Source organism: Cebidichthys violaceus, unplaced genomic scaffold (genome assembly GCF_023349555.1).
Source record: "Cebidichthys violaceus isolate CVI_PGR_0920_01 unplaced genomic scaffold, fCebVio1.0.p SCAF_4, whole genome shotgun sequence".
NCBI classification, from domain to species: domain Eukaryota; kingdom Metazoa; phylum Chordata; class Actinopteri; order Perciformes; family Stichaeidae; genus Cebidichthys; species Cebidichthys violaceus.
This window is the reverse complement of record NW_027176594.1, coordinates 6,882,310-6,905,644: the sequence shown is the minus strand read 5'-3', so window position 1 is coordinate 6,905,644 and position 23,335 is coordinate 6,882,310. Positions and strand designations below refer to the sequence as shown.

Here is a 23,335-nt window from a genome sequence, read left to right as displayed (position 1 = left end):
GACTCAGAACTGAATATAGCAGCGCTCGTACATCGTCCTGTACAAACAGTTAGACAATTTCAATTCCATTATTTCATGACTTCTACATCTGTGTCAAAAGATACTTTCTATTTTTAATAACAAGACGACAACAAGATGGAACTTAATTCTCTTTTAATTCTGCTGGAGGCTGCAGAGTACTTGGAAAGAAGAGACAGAGGTATTTCAAGCTATAAACTGACAAATTGACAGGATTTCGAGGCTAGAGATTATTTTGTGAATGGTGCATTAGGGCAACAGCAATGCTTAATCTTCTATTTTATGTAAAGTTTTAACGTGCCCTGCCATAGTGCAGGTATGATGTCACTCTACAGACAATGGGAGCTGGGGGAAAACTGGACCCAGTAGCCTATATGCTAGAAAAAGAGCAGGTCTATGTTATTATTTAAAAGTAGGTCATGCATTTATGAACTGTGTCTGCAATGTGTCTAATACTAGCTCACGTGTTGTGTATATACTCAGAATGCAGTGTGTTCTCAGATTATCTCTCTTCGGAAATGAGTAAACAAGAGTGACATTGAGAATATGAGCCAGTATCATAATGACAGAGACACATAGATGATCATGTCACGTGGATTGCTTCACAATATACACCTTGCTGAAGGCTATATAGCTCGATATTGATATATTGGAAGCGATAACGTTGACGATCGATCACGTTTTGTTCCTCTATAGATATTTCATGTTTCCCCGAATGACTCTTTAACAGCTTTTTCTTTTATTATTTATTCTTGCATACACCACAGTAAATTAACATTCCCTGTGTTCTGTTTTGCTCAATAGAGGCAGAACACGGTTATGCGTCGGTTTTACCGTACAGCAGCGACTTTTCCAGTAAGAAAACGAAAGCCTCGTCAATTTCCAGAAAAACTCAGAACAATAGGTAAATATATAAGTCTTGCTTTTTGTATTTGTTTGCTGTAAGTCCCAGCGTGTAGAAACACACACACACACACACACACACACACACACACACACACACACATAGTTTGGCTGTTTTCATGCACACTGCCTTCTCTGCTGCTGCCTGGGCTGGGTTCTCTGTTTTGGTCTCTCCAATAAACACTGCCACGCGTACACTGTCAACTCTGCTGCTCCCACTCTTTCTCTTTTTCATATGCACACACGCGCGCGCACGCACGCACGCACGCACACACACACACACACACACACACACACACACACACACACACACACACACACACACGTAACCTTTGTTTTTTGCACGACTATCATGCTTTTTCACCTGTGCCTTTTTTTTTTCATGTGGTTGGTGTGTTTTGTACGTGTGTGTCTGATGTTAAATGAAAGTTATTTACCCCCGTAGTAACCCCCCAGTCCAATCCCATTCACATACTGCGACAATTTGCAGCTAATATAGACCTTGCTGCTAGGCCATACAATCACACAGAATAACATTACATAAGTGAATACATTTAAGTTTCAGTTTCGGTTCAATCTTGCTTTGTTGCTCTTTTTAGACCAGTTGGACAGCTGGTTAAAGGTCATTTCAACCTCAACAAGTTAAAATGTATTTCTCGTCTGTGTGATTAAAAGGCCTGTTCAGTAGGAAGGTCGCTAACAGTGCTGTTATCCTGTACTGTTCATTATTGGTTAATCTGCAAATTATATATTGATTAACTGATTCATTTTTGAATAGTTAATATGTCACAGAAGAGTGAAAAATGCACAACGTAATCCCAGGCAGCATCTTGAAATCCCTTGTTTTTCTTTTCAAAGATCAATCCAAAAGCCAAATATATTAAGTCTACTATCATATATGAGTTAATTGATTATCAAAATTGTTTTATTTTCTTATGATCGACTAATCCTATCAGCTCTAGTCGCTATCAAAATTTCCGTTGTTTAATGGCCCTAAATTGAGGACCTTTACGTCCGAGGCTACATACAAAATAACATTTTGCAGTGTTATTTGGCCAAGTGTGCAACAGTGAAATCTTTCATCTGTTAACAACCTGTCATATGTAGTTAATGTGTTTTTTTGGCGAAACTCTCCAGAAACATTTGCGTGATGTGCCCTTGTCAGTGCAGTTTTATTCCCAGGAAAACTAGCACATGAAGACAAAAAACTTTCCTGTTGGCTAATATTAGTTTAAGGAAGCATAGTGAGCCTGGTTTCCTCAGTGTCAGAGTTACATCATTGTGCGTACAGAATAGGAACCTGTGCTATCACAATTATAATTGCACTCCCTTTTTAAGGCGTATGGCTTTGTACATTTAAAAGTAATGTTTCTATATTTGTCATAGCAATCTCATCCACATTCCATTGACACAGCCTCAGACATAGTAACACAATTGTTTACATGTGTGTGGGTGTGTACAGGTGGGTGTGGTGGCTGAAACACACACCTAACACACTGTGACAAACACCAGTGCACCAAGCTTCATGCACCAGACCTGCTTTTCCCTCTTTTTTCTTGTGACTGCACTATGGGCCAATTCCCCAATTCCCTTTATACTGTCTTGCTGTTTTTTGTTTTTTTTTAGCATCAACAGGATGCAGGGGGTAGTGAAGTAAAAACATGTTTCAACTTATTTTCAGTGAAACAGAAGCAGGCTGTTTGTTAAAAAGTACAAAGCTTTGCTTTGTAGAACCAAGGTGTTGATATCAGGACCAAATTGGCCAATTGAAACCAATCACATGTTTTGCAATGATGCAATATTTAGGGCATGTGAAAAAAACGGCTGGTAGTCTATTTCTGCACACAGAAAGAAAAAAAAACCTGGTGGAGTTTCCTTTTTCTTTACTCGTAGACTGTTCAAAATCTAAATGGTTCAAAATCAATTCAAGGAATATTATCGCTGAGAGTGTCCCTGCTTCACCCCTCTGTCACACTAGATATGAAATTAAGAATATAAATAGTGACTTAAGGTGCTCCTACGATGAGCTTTAAAAATGGGAGATATAAGGCTAATATGTAGGCCTATGATCACCAGGGCCCAGTTCATACCATGGAAGCACAGAGTCCTTTGCATGCCACACCATTCTTTTACATAACATGTAAAGGTGTGTGTGTTAACCTGCTGTTATTACAGGTCTGCGTGCATTCCCTTCCTCTGAAAGCTGCAGTATTATTTCCTGGTCATGCCCTGTGCTTTGTCTGGGACATTTCCCCAAATTTGTGAAGGTTTGAATAGCTTCCTCCATGATGTCGGCCTTTTTGGATCAGGTTATTAGCAGCGGTGAAACGTCCTGTCTTCCTTATGGGAGGATTTTTGAGCAGGCGCCACATTATCGCAGCTCGCACGGTCAACTGTAACCCCACTTTTTGGTGCCACTGCCTCGGCCTCCACACAGCTGTGGGAACCGCTGCTTCGCGAGGACAAGGGCTCTCAAACAGCGGAAAAAAAATCTGAAAAGGCTTGTTGTCAGTCTGGCCCTTTTGTTGTTACTGTTTTGTTTTTATTGCCGCGGTATCCATGACGGCCTCGTGAACAGAGGGCCTGTTTCAGACGGGCTGCAGTGCCCTCGCTGCACATCGCGACAGGGGCCCTCCTCGGAATAACCCGCGCGCTGAGGAATTCTGCAGCGTCTCCGCCTCCAGACGTCTGAGTGTGTTTTTATCCACGCTGGTTTTCAGCCAGAGTGCAGCAACAACAGCAGTGCGTGCATGCTGTTTGAGAGCGGGTTGGGGGGGGGTTCTCTCTCTTTTCTCTCGGGGTCATTTTGGCGCTCTGCTGCACACTCTGACAGACGTCACACAGACATGGAAAAAGATTTAAAAAAAACTCCACTCACATTTTTTGCACACTTGTCATGGATGTCTATTCCCAGAATATGGGATCAAGCCTTTGTGTTGCTTGCTTGAGGCCTATTTTGGAGTATTATTATTATTATTATTATTATTATTATATTCTGTGTCGTTGGTAGAACTTCATTTTAAAAGCAACTCATTCAAAAGACCTAAAGAAACATGTGGGCAGAAAGGGATCAACACCATTCTTTGATGTCTTCACACATTTTTCCTTAGAATGCTTCTCACATCTGCTGTTTACTCTGCATTTCTTCCATTCATCTTGCTTTCATTTGTCTTACATTTAGATAGAAACTGCCATGCCTCTCAATTTGGGACTGTTCATTACATCGCATTATTTTGGCGGTGGTTTGACACTCCTCTGTCTCTTTCGTCCTCACAGATCGTCGCACAACGAGCTGGAGAAACACAGGTAAGATCACACCTGAGGCCCTCTGGTCTATCGCATCTTGTCCCGTTTGTATGATTTACGTGTGCATGCTTTTGTTGAGCAAAACCTTGAGCTCCTAACATACTAAGCAAAGGCTTGCTGGCTACAGGTAAACATCAAAAGCACCAGATTGGATCGGAGGTCATCTTCAACAAGATTGAATCAATTAATTTCTCATGTCTGAAAATGGATAATAAGCTCATTTCAAAGAGCAGATCCACGTTGATTAGATCTGTCTCCGTTTCACGGATGAAACTCGTTACCTTGTATGGAAAGGGAATCCTGTCAGTAATGTGATAATCCTAGCCCAGGCTGATACCAAGCTGGAGGCGGGGTGAATCAGTATCTCGCCTGTCATTTCTCCAAATTAAGAGGCCCATAGACGGCACACACACACACACACACACACACACACACACACACACACACACACACACACACATACACACGGTTATCCCGCTCTACTACCCCCAGCATGCATCTCACTCCACCTTTTTCTTTTCCTCCCTTAGGGGTACAGCGCTCAGCTCACGGTGATGTGATATCTGCGCTCATTAAAGGCACAGACAGTCTGTTTTCTGCTCTGTTTTGACTTCACAGATCCAAAGGGGGTTCTTGTCAGGAAGCAAAAACTCCTCTTTGATACAACAAAGCCTAGCTGCTTTAGGGAAGAGGGTTAGTGGAAGAAGCAAAACTTTTTTTGGTGTGCTTGCATCAAGGTCATCCCAAGCTGATTCTTACAACAACAAAAACAAACTGCCTTCTAGAGAGGATTTACAAACCAGCTGATGTGACTGTCAGCATGTGAGCTGAGGCTGAGATGGGTGTGTTGGGCTGCATTTGCGTGACACACTGTCACCCACGCTGAGGGATTGGGGTTTGCCAGTCACATGTCTGGGAGTGAGTAATGGATGTGTGTGCAGTGCAGACGAGAGAAACGAGTTCAGACATATTCCTCCCTGACCTGGGAGGCACAGCTGATCACAAAGCAGGTGTTGAGACACAACAGTTACCTCATGTCCGATGACGGGTGTGGTTGGTTACCAATGAAGTGACCGGTCAAACTGACAAACGCAAGTGCCGGTAAAGTGTTCCATAATCGGTTTACTCACTTCCCTTGTCGTCACTACGGCCACAAGTTTCTAAAAAAGACGGGGTTTTTTACATCATGTGCAGCGTCTTGACTGTAATGGTAAAACACGTGAGTTCTCTTAGTTATTCGCTGGTGTTTTGGCTCCGATGTGGCTTAAATACATTTAATTATGTTTAAATACTCCTTCATGACAGAAGATGCATTAGTTCATATTTAAAAGTACTTTCCTGCCGTTATTTTTCTCTCCGTCCCTCCCCAGGCAAAAGTTCCGTCCACTTATTTGTAATGACGTGCCCTGCAGTGACGACGTATCATTGTGATCCTCTTCAAATTACACGGTCATTACTCCCAACATGTTAAAGGTTGAGGCTGTGACATCAAGCTTAAGCACGGTCACCTACAGTGCATGTGTATGTAGTGCATTAAACCAGCTGTAGTGAGATTATTAACAGAAACAGGAAATTAATTGACAACAATCTTGACACTCGTGTAAGTCATTTATCAGGCAAAAATGCCAGACTTTTGCTGGTTTCAGCTGCTCAAATGTGAGGATTTTTTCAGATTTTCCTCAGTTTTGATTCACTTATATTGAATATCTTTCGGTTTTAGGCTATTGACCCAATCAAACGAGCACTTTGAAGGCATCACCTTGTGTACAATGTGCCTTTTTTCGACTTTTTCTTACAACCAAGCGATCAGTTGTCTCAAAAAATGATCAAGACTGTAACAGAAAGCCAAAATGTTTTCAGTCCCAACCCTTACGGGTATTCTCAAAGGAATGATCCAACGTTTCAGTGTCCTCGCTTGATCTCCGTCTTGGTTTTTCTTTTGATTCATCAGAAGAAAAAACAAAAGTCTTCAGCTGTCCGGATCAACCAGTTTAGTGAGTGTGTGTGTGACCAGTTGGAGCATCCGCTCAGAGCTACACACCTGTTTAATCTGTAGCAATCCCAGTTTTGCTTCCAAAAGCTCGACCTCCCTCACGCCATGAGACGCCACTCTAGGGAGGTGCTGCTGTTTGAGCCCTGACTCACTGTCTTTGTTTGATCATGTGCCGGTGCGTTAGGTTCACGCTGGTGCAGCACAGAGCCCTCCTTGTACGTTATGTTCTCGTGGTAGGCAAAGTTACCGATAAACGTCTGCTTTTGACTGCATGTATTGTGAAAAAGCGCTAATATTGTGCGGGACAGCGGGCCTACTTTCAAGTCATCTGTCCATTTTATGCAAGTGTCGGTGTCCAGTGTGGCAACTTTTAAATATGTTTTGGTCTACATTTCTTTTTCTTCCATTTCCTGCAGACGTCAGGCTCACTGGCTGCAGCTCAGCGATGAATGCATGCTAGGTGTCTCTCACGAAACTGACTGCTTGCCTTGGCAGCCGTTCAAGAGGCACCCTGCATATATTTGTGTCCCGCTATCAGAGTGAAACGTCTGGGTGGGTGCCAGCTGCGCCCCGCAGGGTCGCCTGTCCCGACACAACCTGCTTATCTGCTGCAGCCGGAGTGCAGCCGTGACAGCTCTGTATAGACCGTCTCGAGGGTGACTCTGTTGCTTTTTTCCCCCCTCTCTCTCTCTCTCTCTCTCTCTCTCTCTCTCTCTCTCTCTCTCTCTCTCTCGCCATTGCACAGGCCGGAGCTGCAGAGCGCTGGCTTGACATTTCCGTGAAACCGAATGCGTGGTTGGTCTCCGCTGGCATTGCTTCCTTCCCATTTCTGACTCTCAACCGCTCTTGATCACGCCTTTGACAACTCGTCCATGCCGCAAGTTTCCTTTTCTAGAAACGCCAACAAATTGTGAAACTACAGACATTTTGTTTTCCCACATATCACCTGTTTACAGGAAATCCAGCCATGTAATGCCGCTATGGTGTGGTTATGTCGGGTATGTTTGTGCCGCTTCCCTCAATTGAAAAAAACAAATTTACATCTCTATTTTTACCTTTCCAGACAAAGACACCGTCCGTGGCTGATTTCGACAAACAGTATTCACTTACAATATATATATATCGCACTGAGCTAATGTGCAGCAACTGTGTGGCACCTATTAAACTTAGCTCTAAATTAACATGCACTTCATGGACACAGGAGCAGGCCCTTGGTTTGCCATGGTCTAATCTTCTCTCTAATTAAATTTACTCTCCCGGTGTCTTCTACTCCCAGCTGTGATGAATGACTTATTTGGCTTTGAGGAACTCTTTCCCCTTGAGTGAAGCTCCTGTGTGTGTGTGTGTGTGTGTGTGTGTGTGTGTGTGTGTGTGTGTGCCTCACTGAGCTGTTTGAGTTACGGCGGTGTGTTGGTGGGAGGGAGAGCCGTCCCACAGCCCTGTTAGTTACTTCACCTCCTTGCCTTCTACTCTTTGTCTCCTTCTTTCTTCAGAGACCACATCTGGTTTTTCTGTTATGTTTTTTTTTCTGGCTCTCCTTTTTTTTTTAACTTCTAAAAGTGTTTGAGTCAGCAGAAACCTGAGGCAACAAGGACGAGAAAGGCAGATCTCCCTTCTCACAGAGGGCCTTTATCACTCTTTGCTGGCCCTCCTGCCAAAACTCATCCGTGCCCGTTTCTCCTTTTTTTGAGGTATAAATCTTCTTTTGTGACAGTGAGTTTATGTGGAAGATGGCAGGCTTTCACTAGGCCTGTTCATCTGCATTTCAATGATTGCAGAACACACAGCGATTGTGAATACAGTTGAAGTTAAGGTCGTAACATGTTAACATCCTGCCTTTAAAAATTTATTTTGAGTTAAAAGGCAGCTACATAAACAAAGTGGACCACTTTATTCCTCCAGTTTGGGTTTTGGTGAGGAATTCATATACTCACATGATTGCATGTGGCTTTCGTACATAACTTCCTCAAATGTCACACTGTCAGTTACATTCGTCATGTGAGTGTGGTCACCTGGAGTCATTAGGTCTGCATGAGCAGCTAATAACCCAGAGTAAGGACTGATGTACTGTACGTGGTCTAATCATTAAGGCACATGTAGATCATAGTAATTTGTAGCAGCACGTACATTACATTCAACGTGACTGTTGAGCTGATGTGTACTCTAGGTGTGCTGTTTCTACATGTCATTTTATATCAAGATGTAAATATATGTAGGACTGCAACTAACAATGAGTGTCACTATTGATCTGGTCTGCTGATTATTGACTGATTATTTGTTTTGCCTGTAAAGTGTTTATCAAAACATCCCAGGGCAAGGGAACATCTGTCATTTTTTGCTTGGGCATGATTATTTTATTATCAAAATAGTTAAAGATTTAAGATTTTACAGAATCATAGTTTTTATCTAATCGTTTCAGCTTTAAATACATGCATTTGTGACATAGATGTACTTTCGTAGAAAAAATAACCAGATGGGAATATCTGTGTCTTGTGTTATCAGTATGAATTATTGATTCCATCACAATACAAAGAGATGTATTAAAGGGATATCTTCTTGGTATAAACCGAAAGGCAAATCTCAGACGGTTGACACATCTCGTTCCTCTCTAGATGCATTTTGTCATATTTCCCAACCTTACGACAGACTGGGTTCGTCCAAATTGTTCTACATTTACTGAAGCAAGAGGACATAGCTGTGTGACATGTCTCGCTGGTTGGGACAAAGAATAAGAAACAAGCTACAGGTCACACGTTGAATTTCTCCACACTGAGGTCACTGGGCGTCGAGGCACTCTCCGGCTCCGTCAGGTCAAGCCCGGCCACAATTGCTGAACGGCCGCACATGCCGTTTACTATCTGTTGACGATGGTGTGTTTGGCCTGTGGGTGACCTGCACAGGCTTTTTTTGCACACCGACACAGGAATTTGAGTTTGTGAACGTGACTGTTGTGGACCGACATTTGGGCGAGAACATCCCCGCTCCCTCTCAGGCGTCGTTGCTGCAGGGAGCACGGTGTTTCTGTGTCAGTAAAAGCAGCTGATGCTCATAAAAGCGACAGCTAAAGGATGCACTTTAACAAGGTGTGGGCATAGCTTTGGGGTTTCAAGGGTAAAGAAACCCAACAACAACAAGCAATTAAAGAAAGAAGTGAGAAGGAGGAGAGGAGGGAGGAGAGTGAGTTGACTGAACCATTCATGGTTTTGGTCCCGGGCTCTTGTCAGCCCGAGGACGAGAGGAGACGAAGACATTCTTGAGCGTTGCCAGAGAGAGGGACGGGAGGCAGCGTAGGATGTGGCTGCTCTGTGTGTCGAGCAGGCGGCCTGGAATTCAGGTCAGCAGAGTGTGCACACATGTGCTGGAATGTAGTTAAGTAACAGAGTCAGTTTAAGCGCGGGGGGGGGGGGGCTTGGTGGGGGTCACAAACTTGCAGGCCGAGTATTACTAGAATGCTCTGCAGCCGCATCCGCATTGGGCTTGTTTTTCAAGCGAATATTTCTTTGATTGATGCATTTATAGAGCGGATTAGGGCTGCAGGCAGTCTGTTATTCATCAATCTGTTTTCTACTCTCCTTTATTCTCTCTAGTTTTCTTTTTTTACATTCAACAACAGCAGTGTGTAAGCTTTTTGTGACTCCCAAAATGGCTCCTTGCATTGTGACTTCCTCTTGTTGTATTTGAAAGGTACCAATATACTTTAATTCACAAGGGAAAAAAGTTTCCAATAACATTACATTACAGTCATTTAGCAGACGCTTTTATCCAAAGCGACTTACAATTCAGTATCTATCTACACACCGTAGACGCAGCTACGGGAGCAATCTTGGGGTTAAGTGTCTTGCTCAAGGACACATTGACATGACTAGCAGAGCAGGAACCAGGGATCGAACCGCCGACCTCCTGATTGATAAGCGGCCCTGCTCTCCACTTAGCCACGGTCACCCCTAAGAATGATTCTGTGTGATAGAAATGTCTTCTTCTCTGTTTATTATCTCACTCATCTTGTGGCCTCTTTTAGTTGGGCCCAGACCCTCAAACAGGACCCCGCCCTACTGTTCTACAACCTCCTTACAGAAGTAAACAGACAAACTTTTACAGTAAACACGGACGCTGCGATCGTCTCTTGTGCCACTAGATCCCTGCGTGTCGATCATTGCCGAGGGTTCATTATAAAACCACAGCGTGCTCCGTGTCAGGGGAATGTGTTTATTGAGCTCGCCGAACTTGTCTCTGCTAGTCTGTCCCAACATTTGCAGATGTGCTTTTCAAAGCACGCAGCGGAAGGCAATTAATGTCCAGGTCTGTCATTTAACATCGTGTTGAAATGATTCAGAGATGCACAGGGAACTTGTTCTTTAATTCGACCCCCCCTCTCTCTCTCTTTTCGCTCACACGCTCTCCTCTTCAAACCCTATTTGACATCTGTTTTTCTGTTAACACCAGTGTAAGCTGGCTGTGCTGAGGAAGGGATTTTGTAATGATCCACGGTCCCACAGGGGATTGTTTCAGTACAAGAAAAAAAAAGTAAAATGAATCTAATTACAAGGCATTCCCGAGCACGCCCAGTGGATATTTCAGTTTGGTAGAAATACTACTACAACGCGTGAACAACGATCTGACTCATTCTGCAGTTTCCTGTTGTTTAATCACCAGTAAAGCATGCTGAGCTCTTTTTCTTCAGAGCAATGCTCCACAAGTAGTGGAGCAACCCAGGCCCCTCCCTCCGTCTGTGCTGCTGTTGTGGTGGTGCGTTCAAGTTTCTGTTTGCGTGCGAGAGCAGAGTCATGTGAGAGCGAGCTCCAGGTTCCTGCCGCCAGGAGAATGTGTTTACGGGGGACTTGTATCCGTCTGTCTCTCCCTGCAGTTGTCACTGCACACAGTTGGCGGGTGTGGCATCCTCCATGACAGAAAACAAATACAGCTCGACCCAGACGACTGACATTTTCACATCAGGGTGATGAAAGCCTCTTGTGTCTCCCCGCCTGTCTTTCGTCTTGCTGACGTGGGCAAGTGGCGAATCCACCGGTGGTTTTTTTCTACCCTCTCGTTTTTTCAGAGAGTATGATCTCTTTTAAATGTAGTCGTGTTCAGGACAGCGCTGGACGGTGACAGGGAGACTGATGACGGGCCTCTCAAAGGCCCGGTGTTTGTCAGCTGAGGCCTTGAGTAGGGTCCCTCATCACCTCAACAATCCCTCCATCTGGCCTCAGACTCCCCAGGAACCTGCCAGCCAGATGTGGAGCCACTTCACTGGCACCCCCAAATTCCACCATGGCAACAGTAGTGAGCCATACACACGCAACGCTGCCCCACCTTTCCCTTCACATAACAGAGCCACGCTCTAAACAAAGGGGGCCAGATGCATAGTGTTTGCGAGGTTTTGGGGTATTCTTTTGTATCCTACTCAAAGGTTAAAGGTAGCACATCCAAAAATAATCCCTGATTGCCGAGGAAAACTGCACACGATGGCGTACAGTATGTCAGACTTCTTTTTTAAGTAATGTTGTGTCTCCTGATAAGAGAGATGGACACAACTATGAATGAATTGTAAGGATCTTAATTCATTCTTAAAGCCTTTGAAAATACCGTTTAGATCCACTTTATGTTGGAGATGTCAAATGACAAATCCTTCAAATGTACACATTGCATTTTGAGATCAAATGATTGCATTATTGCGCAGACAAGATAAGCCGACAAAGCAGGAAATTCTTCATGCCGGTGTCTTGTGGGCTCAAGTCAAAACAACACCAGAGGCCCGGTATCGCATTTTCTTTTCTTTAAACCCAACAGGGAACAAACCGAGTCAGCTCTGGCAGTGAGAGGAAACATTGCAGTGGTGTTCCTGATGACCTCTGACCTTAGCTTAGCGGCGTTTGGCTCCTTGCCAGACAAGCCACTCGGTCCTGTGCGTATGGGTTGAGGAATGCGCTGGGCTGCAGCGAGCTCATTAAACAGTGCAGTGAGTGAGGGGTGAAGGCCCGTTGTTTGCACTGGTGTGCCTTCTCAGGCCCTGCAGCTCCTAATGTACCGACAGATCTCCAGTCTGGACGGTCCTGAGACACCGCTGTCACCAGGACCGTGTCTGAGAACCAGGATATCTGTGTGTGGACAGTGTGAAAAACGGTCAGGGTCAGGTTTTTTCTGTTGTGCAGCACACTTACATATCCTTCATAATGCATCCATCAGACATAAAAACAGGCTGCTGCAGATACACTGCTCCCTTTTGACTTCAGCAGTAAAAAGGGAGCATAGTGTGAACAGATCTGTGAGAAAAGCATGGTCAAAAAAACTGTTTAAATAGCTCGTTCCAGTTTTTAGCAGAGCGCAGCTTTCTGAGCAAACGCTCCTTTTTTCCCCCTTCTCCTCTGCCTTTGCTTTGTTTTGGCACTGAGCCTCTGGATGGGGAGGGAAGAGAAGGGGGTGGGAAGGCCAGAGATCAGACAGAAACCATCCCGTGGTTTTCTGCACGTGAGAACGGTCAGGTGGTCATTTCCCTGCAGACATAACTTACTAATGAATATCCAGCTGCAGAGAAATTGCAGGATGTTTTTCCAATTTTCATTTTTTAGCAAAGTCATGAAAACTTTTCAAAGCTAAAATGCTTCTGTTACACCATAATAACGTATTATTTTCAATGTTATCTTCAGTATTGTTTTTATGTTTTTGCTTTAAAAACACTTCTAAATGAGAGTGTTTGAACACAAATTCATATCCCATGAAAATTGTGTCCATCGGACACAGAAACCCTGACTTTCGCACGATGTTTGAACTCGTTGACACACACAAGTACAAACTCTCATATGACATTACATCAACAGTCTCACATTGTGACACTCTTTATGACTACATGAATACATCAAAGGCCGCACTATTTTCAAGCTAGACAGACTGGAAAATTTGATTGAGCCAGGCTGTGCAAAATGTCCGCTCTCCTTCACGAACACAACATTCACGTTCATCTTATGCCACACTTTGCATGGCTGTTCTGATAAACATAGCGTGACCGGGGCTTGGTTTAGGAATAACAAACGTGAGTGAGGGAGGGTCCCCACCAACAAGCAAGAAAAACAGCAAGTGTGTCTCGTGGTAGGGGAGCATGTGCATCTGGGTAGGAGCTGTCAGAGACACAGTGCCAGGTTAACCCAGGTCCCGTCTTATTGATATGCATCAGAAACATGAACCTTTTTTACGTAAGCAGAGTCACAATAGAGACTAGAAAACAGAAATAGAAAGGAGACGTGTAGCATTTAGTGCACAGCTAAAGACTATCAAAGCTATAGTTTGGTTGTATGGAAGTGCTTTTTTCTTTTCTTTTTTTTAAATAGTTACATATTTGAAACTGGTGTCATGTGACATAGAAAAACAACAGCACATAGGGCAACTAGTCAGGCATGTAAATACATTGTCATTACCAGTTATTATACCTTTTAAAGAAATAGTTTGAACAGTTCCAAGTTTGATTGGGATAATGATTCAGCCCAGACAAATCTCCACTCATTCAGGAGGTGAAAGTGCATATGTGCACATTCCTTTCATCTGCATGCCAGGTAAAAAATGTGGCGAGCCTACAGGTGGGCCCTGTGATGAATTTTTTTTTTCAGTAAAAATAGGTTTTCTTTTGGGGGAGGTGGGTAGTCAGGCAGAGCATTCAGGGAACGCCTTGTTTTTGTTTTTCATTGCCTGAGGGGGGCGGTGTGCAAGATGGTGGCCCATTGGCTCAAGTTACCCATTGGATGATGTGTGGAGTGCTGCCTGGTGCAGCTGAACACACTACACTCAAAGAGCCCCTTTTTTTTTTTTTTTTTTTTTTTTAACCCAAGAGAAAGTCACCCACTAGCTCAGACCCCGCTCCCTTCCAACCCCCCCCCCCCCGCTGCTCCTTCCTGCCTGCTTCGCCTGGCTGCAGTCCAACTGCTTCATGTGGCTCGACTGGGGCAGGTTGGAGGCTGGGCCCCCGCCCCATGTCCTCAGAAGACACTTGTTTTCCAGTGGGATGAGGGTGTGTTGGTGTTGGCAGGGTGGAGTGGAGGGCTTCGGGGGGGGGGGGGCTGGGAGAAAAGGAAATAAAAGAACCAGAGCACTTTCACACGCCCTTTTTTGGGGGGAACGCCTGTATGCACCTGTAGAGAGGTAGAGATGGTTTCAACGGCACTTTGCAGATCCTTTTTTAATATATATATATATATATATATATATATATAATATAATATATATATTTAAATCAGGTGCATTTTTGTAGCTACAATCCAAAAAAACAAAACAGATGCAACTATCATTTATGACTTTGGATTATTTTGTTTAACCCCCAAGACTCTCTTGTAGTCCACAGGTCGCCTCTGGCTGACCTCTCAATGAAATAGACGACGCTAGAAAGAAGGTCTTATTTTATGTGAAAAACACAGGCGACGCCCTTCCTGAAAAAAAAGAAAAAGGGAAAGACTGTGTGTGTGTAGAGAGTGTGTTCTCCTGTGTGCTCGGCTCTGCAGCCAGCCCTAGAGAGCTTCATTTCTCTGATTAGGTTTATTGTGGTCGCAGTATTGGCCAGTGGAGACCTCGCATTGTTGGAGTTTGTTTACCGTTCAGACAGAGTTAGCCAAAGGAACGAGAGAAAGGGGGGGAAGGCTAGATCAGAACAAAGAAACGGTTCATGGACTAGCATGACTAATGGAGGATTGAAAGGCCTTCATGAGGAAAATTTGAATGAACCAAGGACAGACATGGGAGGTAATCTGCTGATTAAAAAAAAAAAAAATTGTGAATAAAAGCCGTCCTATACAATAGGACAAAAAATATACAATATCCGCACAGAGTCAGTCAATGTCCACACAGACATTAACTAGGCCTTGTCGTCAGTAACATTGAATTAAACACCCAAACGCTGCATCCAGTGAGCTGTTTACTTGAGGATCCAGGGTTGTTGGCCTGAAGGGCTTTGGCAGCGATGCAGGGTTTTCCGGGGCCACGGTTTGTGTCTTGAGTTCAACCGACAGAGCGATCAGAACAGATGAGATTCTTCTCATGGCCGTCACTTTGGTCAATAATTACTTTTTTGCTCTCGGTGACTGTGGGTCTGAGGTCTCTCCCGCAGCTCTAGGGTTCTGCAGGTTGTCCATTTGGCACTGAGGACAAAAACATTCTGCAAAAGTATCAGTGAGTGCAATGCAAGATTGTTTTTGTGAATACACCAGCACACTGAAGCAACCACATTTAGTCACACAGGCAGGCTAAATCCAACAGGGTTCGATAAGTATAATACACATTTTCTAAAAACAGGAAAGTCTCGCAGCTAAGGCCCCGTTTGGCTCTTTGAATGTGTGTCATGTGTGGGTGTACTGCGAAAAACAGCTCTTATTGATGAGGAAAGAGGTAAATGTTGAGGCACTTGCATGAACTCTGGCTGTGTAATATGAAATGAAAAAGTATTTTGTAAGTATAACATCATGTGACATTGCCTTTCTCATGCTGGGAGGATGTCCTCTCGGGGATTTGAACCGGTTACTTTGAGCCTCTGCAAGCTTTGAACATGTGTAACGAGCGAGACTCTGCGCTCCCTTCAGCCCTTTGAACGTGCAACGTCACGCGGCCAATCCCAAAGTCACAACCGAAACCGACCGTGTAGTATTCAAGTCGTTGCTTTAGTGCGTTTCCCGGCACAGGAGAAGAACACGACAGTCACAGTATTTGTTTCTCCCTTCAGGGACGTGTTGATAAACGCTTTGTCACATTTGGTGTAGTAGGTGCCCGCTCACTTTCCTGCTGGTAGATGTCTGCTGACTCACCCTGTGCTTGTGTTGTTTGCAGACGTGCCAAACTTCGGCTGTACTTGGAGCAGTTGAAGAAGTTGGTGCCTTTGGGTCCAGACAGCACGAGACACACCACACTGAGCTTGCTGAAAAGGGCCAGGATGCACATCAAGGTATTAACAATGAATAAAAACTAGAAAAATGAAGCTGGAGACATGTCATATTGATACTTTTTTTCCATCTTTCTGATAATTTTGCCTTCTTTCGACAGATAATTGACAAAAACTTTAACAACAGTTTGGTATTTGTCAAGCCAAAAAGGCCGTTTGCTGGTTCCACCATGTGTTTTTATCATAGTAAACTTAATATCTTTGGTTTCTGAACTGTTGTGAAAACATCACTGTGCGCTCTGGTGAATTATCAACAGCATTGTCTTCTATTTTTAGACATATTTAGACTAAACAATCAACTAACTAAAAAATAATTGAAAGAGTGAATTAATTGTTGCAGCACTAGGGTAGTAAAACTAGATAAAACTTTCTTTGATAAGTCCGTGCTCTACTTCTCACTCGTCTTTGAGCGGTTTGGTTTTCCTCCCCCGCATTCTTTAAGTGTTATATTGTTTTCTAATCTTTCCATCAGAGCAGTTCAGATACTGCAAGTAAAAAAAACCAAAACTGATTAGTCAACAAAGTGGAATATACGGGACATTTGGTGGCTGATCTTTAGATATGTGAAAGAACATAATTGGATGTTGATTTGTTTAAGGACAGCCCCTCCTCCACAGTTCGTTTAACTGTTGCATGCAAGATGCTTAAAGAAAAGTATGCAGCAGGAGCAGTGACCGAGGAGGTCTTAAAAATACACCAGTGCTGGCAGAATAGCATTAGATTCTTACCGCTGCCATGCAGAGGATGAACTGTACATCTAAGTACAGTTTAGGACACGCTGTACTGATCTTGCTGTTTACAAGCAGCAACACTGTGGTTGGTAGAAAAATCCAGACGTGGCGAGTTTTAACCCTTCATTTCCTGTTTACCGTGCACGTCCTCTCTGCTCAGACGATCTGCGATGGTTCTCGTCAGTGTTGCATCTTCCCGTATCACAAGGTGCCGCTTTAATTAACCACCGAAAACTTTCACATGCAAACTAGTGCAAAAAATAATCCCGGGTTGAGTAAAAGCTTTTTAGAGTTTATGTTCATTTTGACTTTCTAACCTAGAGACAGTCATTCAGCCACTTGCTTATTGTTGTTGTTAAATTCTCTCTTTTGAAAGTTTGGCAGAGGTCTGATGATAGAAAACACTGGTTTCACAAGCGTTCACATTTTTATGTGATAACATCAGTTACAGCCTCTGCATGATATGACATGAATCCATATTCTTGCAAAGATACACTGTATCCAACATCATGAATAAATATTAAAATAATATGCCGATCACAATCAGAAGTTATCTTCTACTGAAGCGTTTGCTTTAGCAACAGAATGGCCTACATAAGTAATTGAGACCATCAGCGGGAACATTGGCTATTTTTTTTAATAGTTATTCTTAATGCCTGTTATCATAGTCATACATACACGAAAGGTCACCGTCACATTTATTTTTCTACTACTTTTGTGTTCCTCCTTCACAATAAGTTTTCCCATTGCAAGATACCGCAAAACATATAACGAGGGAAAGAAAAAAATGGTCCCGAAATGAAATTTCCTGCAGGGATTTTAGGGATTATTTGAATGGTACGACAAAAAAAAAGGTTTACGGGTATCCAGTAAAAAAGAGATGTTTGCGCCCAGTGAGCATTATCATTGATTTTTGGCATTTATGGGGCTCTGCAGAAGCTGGAGGAGCAGGACAAGAAGGCTTTAAACACGAAGGAGCAGCTGCAGAGAGAGCACCGCTACCTCAAACGCCGCCTGGAGCAGCTTTCCGTGTCTGGATCCGTTGAGCGCATCCGCACCGACAGCATGGGCTCCACCATCTCCACCGACTCTGAGCAAGGTACGCTGGCTTTGAAAAGTCAACCAGCAGCACTACAACAGGGATCATCTCACTAGAAAACCTTGTTCGTCCCAAATCTGGACAATCACTTTTGTGTCTGGGAATTCCTTCCATCAGCGATGTCCACTGGTAAGCTCTGGGCCACATCTTATGACATGTGGTCCACCGAGTCATGGTGCAGGTTGTAGGAGCTCAACCGATTTGCCACGCTTCATCCGTCGAAATGACAAAAATATTAAAAGGTAATCTGCTCCCCTCTGAGGTAAGGGGGGGGGGTGTCTGCGTTAAACCTCTTTAATGGTCGTACAGAACCGCTAGAAACACATTTTCCTCTCAATGTGGTATGATCTAGTTCTATTCAAGCATAACCCGAGTTTAAAGGTGCAGTCTGCTGCTCACCGGTGTCACAGACTCCCCTGAGATGCTTAGTTTGGACTGTTAGAGTATGCTTGTTAATCCTGGATGAGGTAAACACACATGCAGTTGTTTATCAATGGACGGGGATTAGCTACAGGAGCACAAAGATCTGCCTGTTTGCTCAGAGTTTTAACGGCTGCCTAAATCTGGGTTTAATCCACAGGCGCTGCAGGCTCCCTAATAAATATGCCCACAGTTGGGTGGAAATAAACAGTTTCCCCTCACTTCTTCTGTTTGTGAACAGCACCGAAAATAACCAATGCGTATTTTCTTTTTCTTTGCGTGCAGAGGTGGACATCGAGGGCATGGAGTTCACTCCTGGCGAGGCGGACAGCGTGGACAGCATCAGCGATGGCGAGGAGGAGGAGGAGGAGGAGGACCACTACAGCCTCCAGAGCAGCTCCAGCGACACCAGCTACACGGCCACACATTCCCACAGACTGCAGCCGCACCACTGTTAGACAGCGCGCAGCCATCCATCTCCCAATCAGCTTCCTCGACCAGGCTTCCCTCCCATCACCTTTCCCCTCCCTGACCATTTGCAATCGCCGACGCCGCCCGCTCCCCACATCAGACCGGTCCACAACGCTGGCACACCCTGAACATGTTCCTCCTTTGCCCGGCCCCAGCTCTCCAGGAAGTCCATGGGGCTGAAATGCCACTTAAGCCTTCCTGACCCCCCCCCCCCCCCCCCCCCCCCCCGACCACTGACCCTACCTCACCCTACTGTATCCTGCCTGAACCTGCCCCTCCAGACACGCCCTGCCCTCCCACTGCCCTTCCAACCCCCTTATTAGTGTTGCTGCAGGCTGCTCATAGAGAGCAGAGCAGAGTTTGTGGTTTTAATGGGGACTTCTGTAGTGTGGTGGACAACTTTGACTTGTTAATCAGGATGTGTGTGTTCATGTTTTTGTGTGTGTGTGTGTGTGTGTGTGTGTGTGTGTGTGTGTGTTTGCAAGAGAGAAAGAACAAGCGAGGGAGTTTAAGAGAGGTCAAAAACAAAACATAAGCTTCATGTCTCCACGAGGCAACAATACGCAGACGAGGCTTAGCACCAAGTTTGCGAAGTAGCACTTCTGTTTGTTCTGCAATATTTGCAACATTGAAAGTCATTTACATCACACAATATCTTCCCTTTACACAATAAGATTTACAGGAGTAGCTATTGCAGAAGTCCTGCACTTTCCTCGAAACATTTGACTGCTGAAAAATGGACGATTTAAGGAATATTTTGATATTTGGGGAAATATATTTATTCGCTTTTGCCGTTTTTCAGCCTTGATGTTCTAACCGACCTGGCTGTAGCTTCACATTTAGCAGTTTAACAGTTTGGAGTGGTAACGGTCTTCTCATCTAACTCTTGGCAAGGAAGTAAATAAGATTTTTTCTCAAAACATTCAACCAATTTTTCAGCAGCTACTTCTGTACACAAAGTCAGACCTTCATTACCAATTGTGGCCGATTTTTGGCCAAAGACGAAGTGAAAAATGTCCAGGGCTGTAGCAGAGAAGAAAGAATGTATATAGATGTACAGTTACTGTCCAAACCCTCACGTCTCCCTCTGGTTGGGTTGCCTAACCACTACTCCACACTACTGACCACTACACTCTACCACCCTATGGTGTGGATGGACTACTATGTCAATTAAAAAAAAAGGAGTTGCCTCATAACTAAAAACTCTATTCCTTAAAGATTGATTCAAATCTTCTGATTCTTTCTCAGTAGCGAATTGATGTAGCAATAAATACGAGAGGCGGGTGCTTCCTCTGAGTGTTTAAATGATTGTGGTGGACCATGAGGTTTCGAGGGAGACTTTTTCCTTTACCTTCTTACCCTGTTGATGGCCAGTGGGTGCTTTCGGAGGGCGGACCTTCAGAAAAAGGGGCAGTTCTCCTTTTTCCTTTTCACTAATGATCCCTCTCTTTGCTCACAAGGCCATCATTCACACAGAATTTGCATTTCTCTACAGCTTTGTTACTTTTTCAAGCAGTGTTCGTGTGTGTCTGGATTTTTTTTAATTTTCTTTTGTCCTGATTAGCAAGTCAAAGTTGTAAATGTGGAAAAAAAAAAAAGTAAAAAAAAAAGGGCCAGCTCTAATGATTTGTACTCTATAGAGGCGTTCATTTTAGCTAACTTAGCAAACTAATCACATTCAGTTAAACTTTTAATTTCTATAACGAGACTAATAATCGTATTTCCTCTCTGCTATCTGTTACTTATTTCTGGAGCTTCTGGGCACTGCTGAAGACGAATGTAGAGGACAATTCTTCTCTAACTCGTCTTTAACTTATGCGCAATAATCACTATTGACGGAGGAGTCGCTTCTGTTACTCTCTGACTATTTAATAATCATTAGGGCCTCAGTCTCTGGCAGTCTTTAGAGCTTGGCGTCCCAACACTTAAAAAAAAATTAAAAAAGGGCCAGTCCACCATGGCAGGTCTGACCAAAAAAATGTTAAACTACAAAAGACTCAAGAACACAAAAAAGTTGCATACAAAAGAAGCTACTCGTCACTTAAAGTGATATTAGCCAGTGTAGTCTATATTTCTTGTATTAAATTTTGTATTATATTTTCCTAAATGTTCTGTTGTAATGAAAAGACAAAAACAGCGAGTATATCTATCTATATATAAATAAAAATATAAATATATGAGAGACAGACAGACATGAGGTCAGGCTTGTTGAAGGGAGAGTGGGGGCAGGGGAGCTGATACACTGGCCCCTCTCCCTTGGGTGACTCTCCTGCTGTCATTCTGTGCCTTGGTGAGCCTATGACCTCCCTCCTCCTCCTCCTCCTCCTCCTCTTCCTCCCACCTCCTCGCCCTCGGTCCCTACTCAGGTCACACTCCCCTCCTTTCCTCTTAATCGCATCCTCCCTCTTCTTCTTCTTCTTCTTCTTCTTCTTCTCTGGCGGGCTGAAAGCTTTGATTTCAACCCTTACCATGCCAAAACACTTCCATGAGCAATGGGGCACTTGAAGAGAAGACCTCATTATAAAATACATTAAAAAGAAAAAAAAAGCCCATTTGGTCTCTACTGAGCAGCCACTGTTGTTGTTGTGCACCCTGTCCAGGCACTCCCCACCCTCTTGACGCCCAACTGCCAGTCACAGAAAAGTAAAAGAAACCACACACTGGTAAACTCCCATGGCAGCTTCCAGTCGCCCCGAATGGTCACCAACGGGGTTCAAAACTTCTGGGCTTGAAGCGTGTTGATCTTTTCTTTTTTTTTTGTCATTTTACTATTATTGTGTGCTGACTATGTGTTTGTTTTAAATGGAGTCACTGGGATAGGAGCGATAAAAGAATAATACAATCAATGGCAGCTTAAAGGTGTAATCCTTCGCGCTCCCAGTGGTCCGTCCCAAAAATAGTGTTACCCCATTGATCAGAGGACCTCTTGAGACACAGCAATATTACCATCTTGTGCTTTCTGAGGGAGGGTGGGCGGGCAGGGTTTTAAAGACAAGCAGGTGGTTTTGCTTTTTTTTACTTTGTGGTGCATTTTTTTGGTGACCTCCTATCTGCACTCTCTCCATACACTGCAGGAGGACAAAAAAAACAACAACAAAAATAACTTTTTTTGGAAAAGCTGTTTTCTATTTTTCATCAAGAGTTTACATTAATGTCAAAGGATTTGTACATGACTGTATCAGAAATGTCCTTTTTCAGTTTGTCGGTCAAATGAACAACATTGCAAACCATATTAATGGCATAAAGTTATTCTCTTGCACAGAACCTCCCAGTAGAAAAGTGACAGAGCGAATGGGATGAGGGCCACATATGAGATTACAATTATACAGTGAAAAAAATGTACATAGCACACACTAATAATGGCTTTGAGCAGATGACTGGACGCGGTAACATTTTGTTTGAATGCTGGATGGATAGTGTTTATGGAAAATCTTTTAATGATGTGCCTTGGAAAAAGATTGTAGAAATGATGACTGTTAAATCAGGAACAGTTGCTCATGTTTTTAAGCCCTTGGAGAGGCGAGAGAAGATGTTGCAGCTTTCTTCATTAATGCAAAAAAAGGTAAACATTCACGTCAAGCACGTCTTCATTGAAGTCCTATTGAGATTAAAGTGTAATTCAAGAGATCATCAGAGCAAGCACAGACAAGATTTTGAGATTTGCTTACATGTTGCGGTTGCACAGAGATTTACTTTGGTGTGTTGGGGTTTTCTAAGAGCACAAAAGCACAGAGTGATATTTGGGGAGGTCAGCAGACAGAGAGAGAAAAAGAGAAGGTGGGATGAAGTCGTGGGTGAAGCACAGACCAAGGACCGTCTGCACCGAGAGCAGGGTCAAAGCAGAGAAGTCTGCGCACTCCGATGAAATCAGAAACACAGAAGACGCCATCCTAAGCCTGCTGAGTAACGGTGCTCATGTAAAAAACCAACACAATGACTTCTATGAAATGTTATTCCTGCCAAATAGTCACTTTTAACCCTTCCATGCTGAATGATATGCGATTCCAGACAAGTAGCTTTAACTACGTGTATGCTTTAGGTCAGCATCCCGCTTTCCGGACCCCCAGGCTTTATGTCTTTTCTCCTTATTATGCATCTTTATGTGCCGGGTGACGCTCCAGAGTCAAACACCTTCATTGTGGTTCATCTTTTAAACCCACAGGAGCCTCGAGGCTGTAGAGGGCGAGCTGGCCGGGTTTTGTAGTTGAAAGGAGTTTGTTTGGGCCTATGTACTGTGCAGAGTAGGGAGAGTTCTGTGCCAGAGACCTGTGAATATGTTCCTTTTTAGCGGATGTGTAATAAGCATTCAGAAGATGTTATATAAGTTCCTTTTTGTTTTGTTTTGTGTGTGAGTGTATGTACATGACTACCTGGTGCTGGCTACATTTTAGCAAACACTTGAAGGTATTGTGTATTCTCTCATTGTAATATAATTAAAGTGTTTTATACATAAAGTTGCTGCAGCCTCATCATTGCCTGGT

The 23,335-nt window shown here is 43.7% G+C and overlaps 1 protein-coding gene across 1 annotated transcript; it reads left to right on the top strand.

Annotated features, from left to right (window-relative positions):
• mxd4 (MAX dimerization protein 4) lies at window positions 1-23,311 on the top strand. Its single transcript, XM_068726735.1, has 6 exons — window positions 1-199; window positions 823-922; window positions 4,198-4,227; window positions 16,022-16,136; window positions 17,801-17,963; window positions 18,669-23,311. The coding sequence occupies exons 1-6, from the start codon at window positions 136-138 to the stop codon at window positions 18,839-18,841; spliced, it is 645 nt and encodes a 214-aa protein (XP_068582836.1). The 5' UTR covers window positions 1-135; the 3' UTR covers window positions 18,842-23,311.
• The last annotated feature ends 24 nt before the right edge of the window (window positions 23,312-23,335 follow it).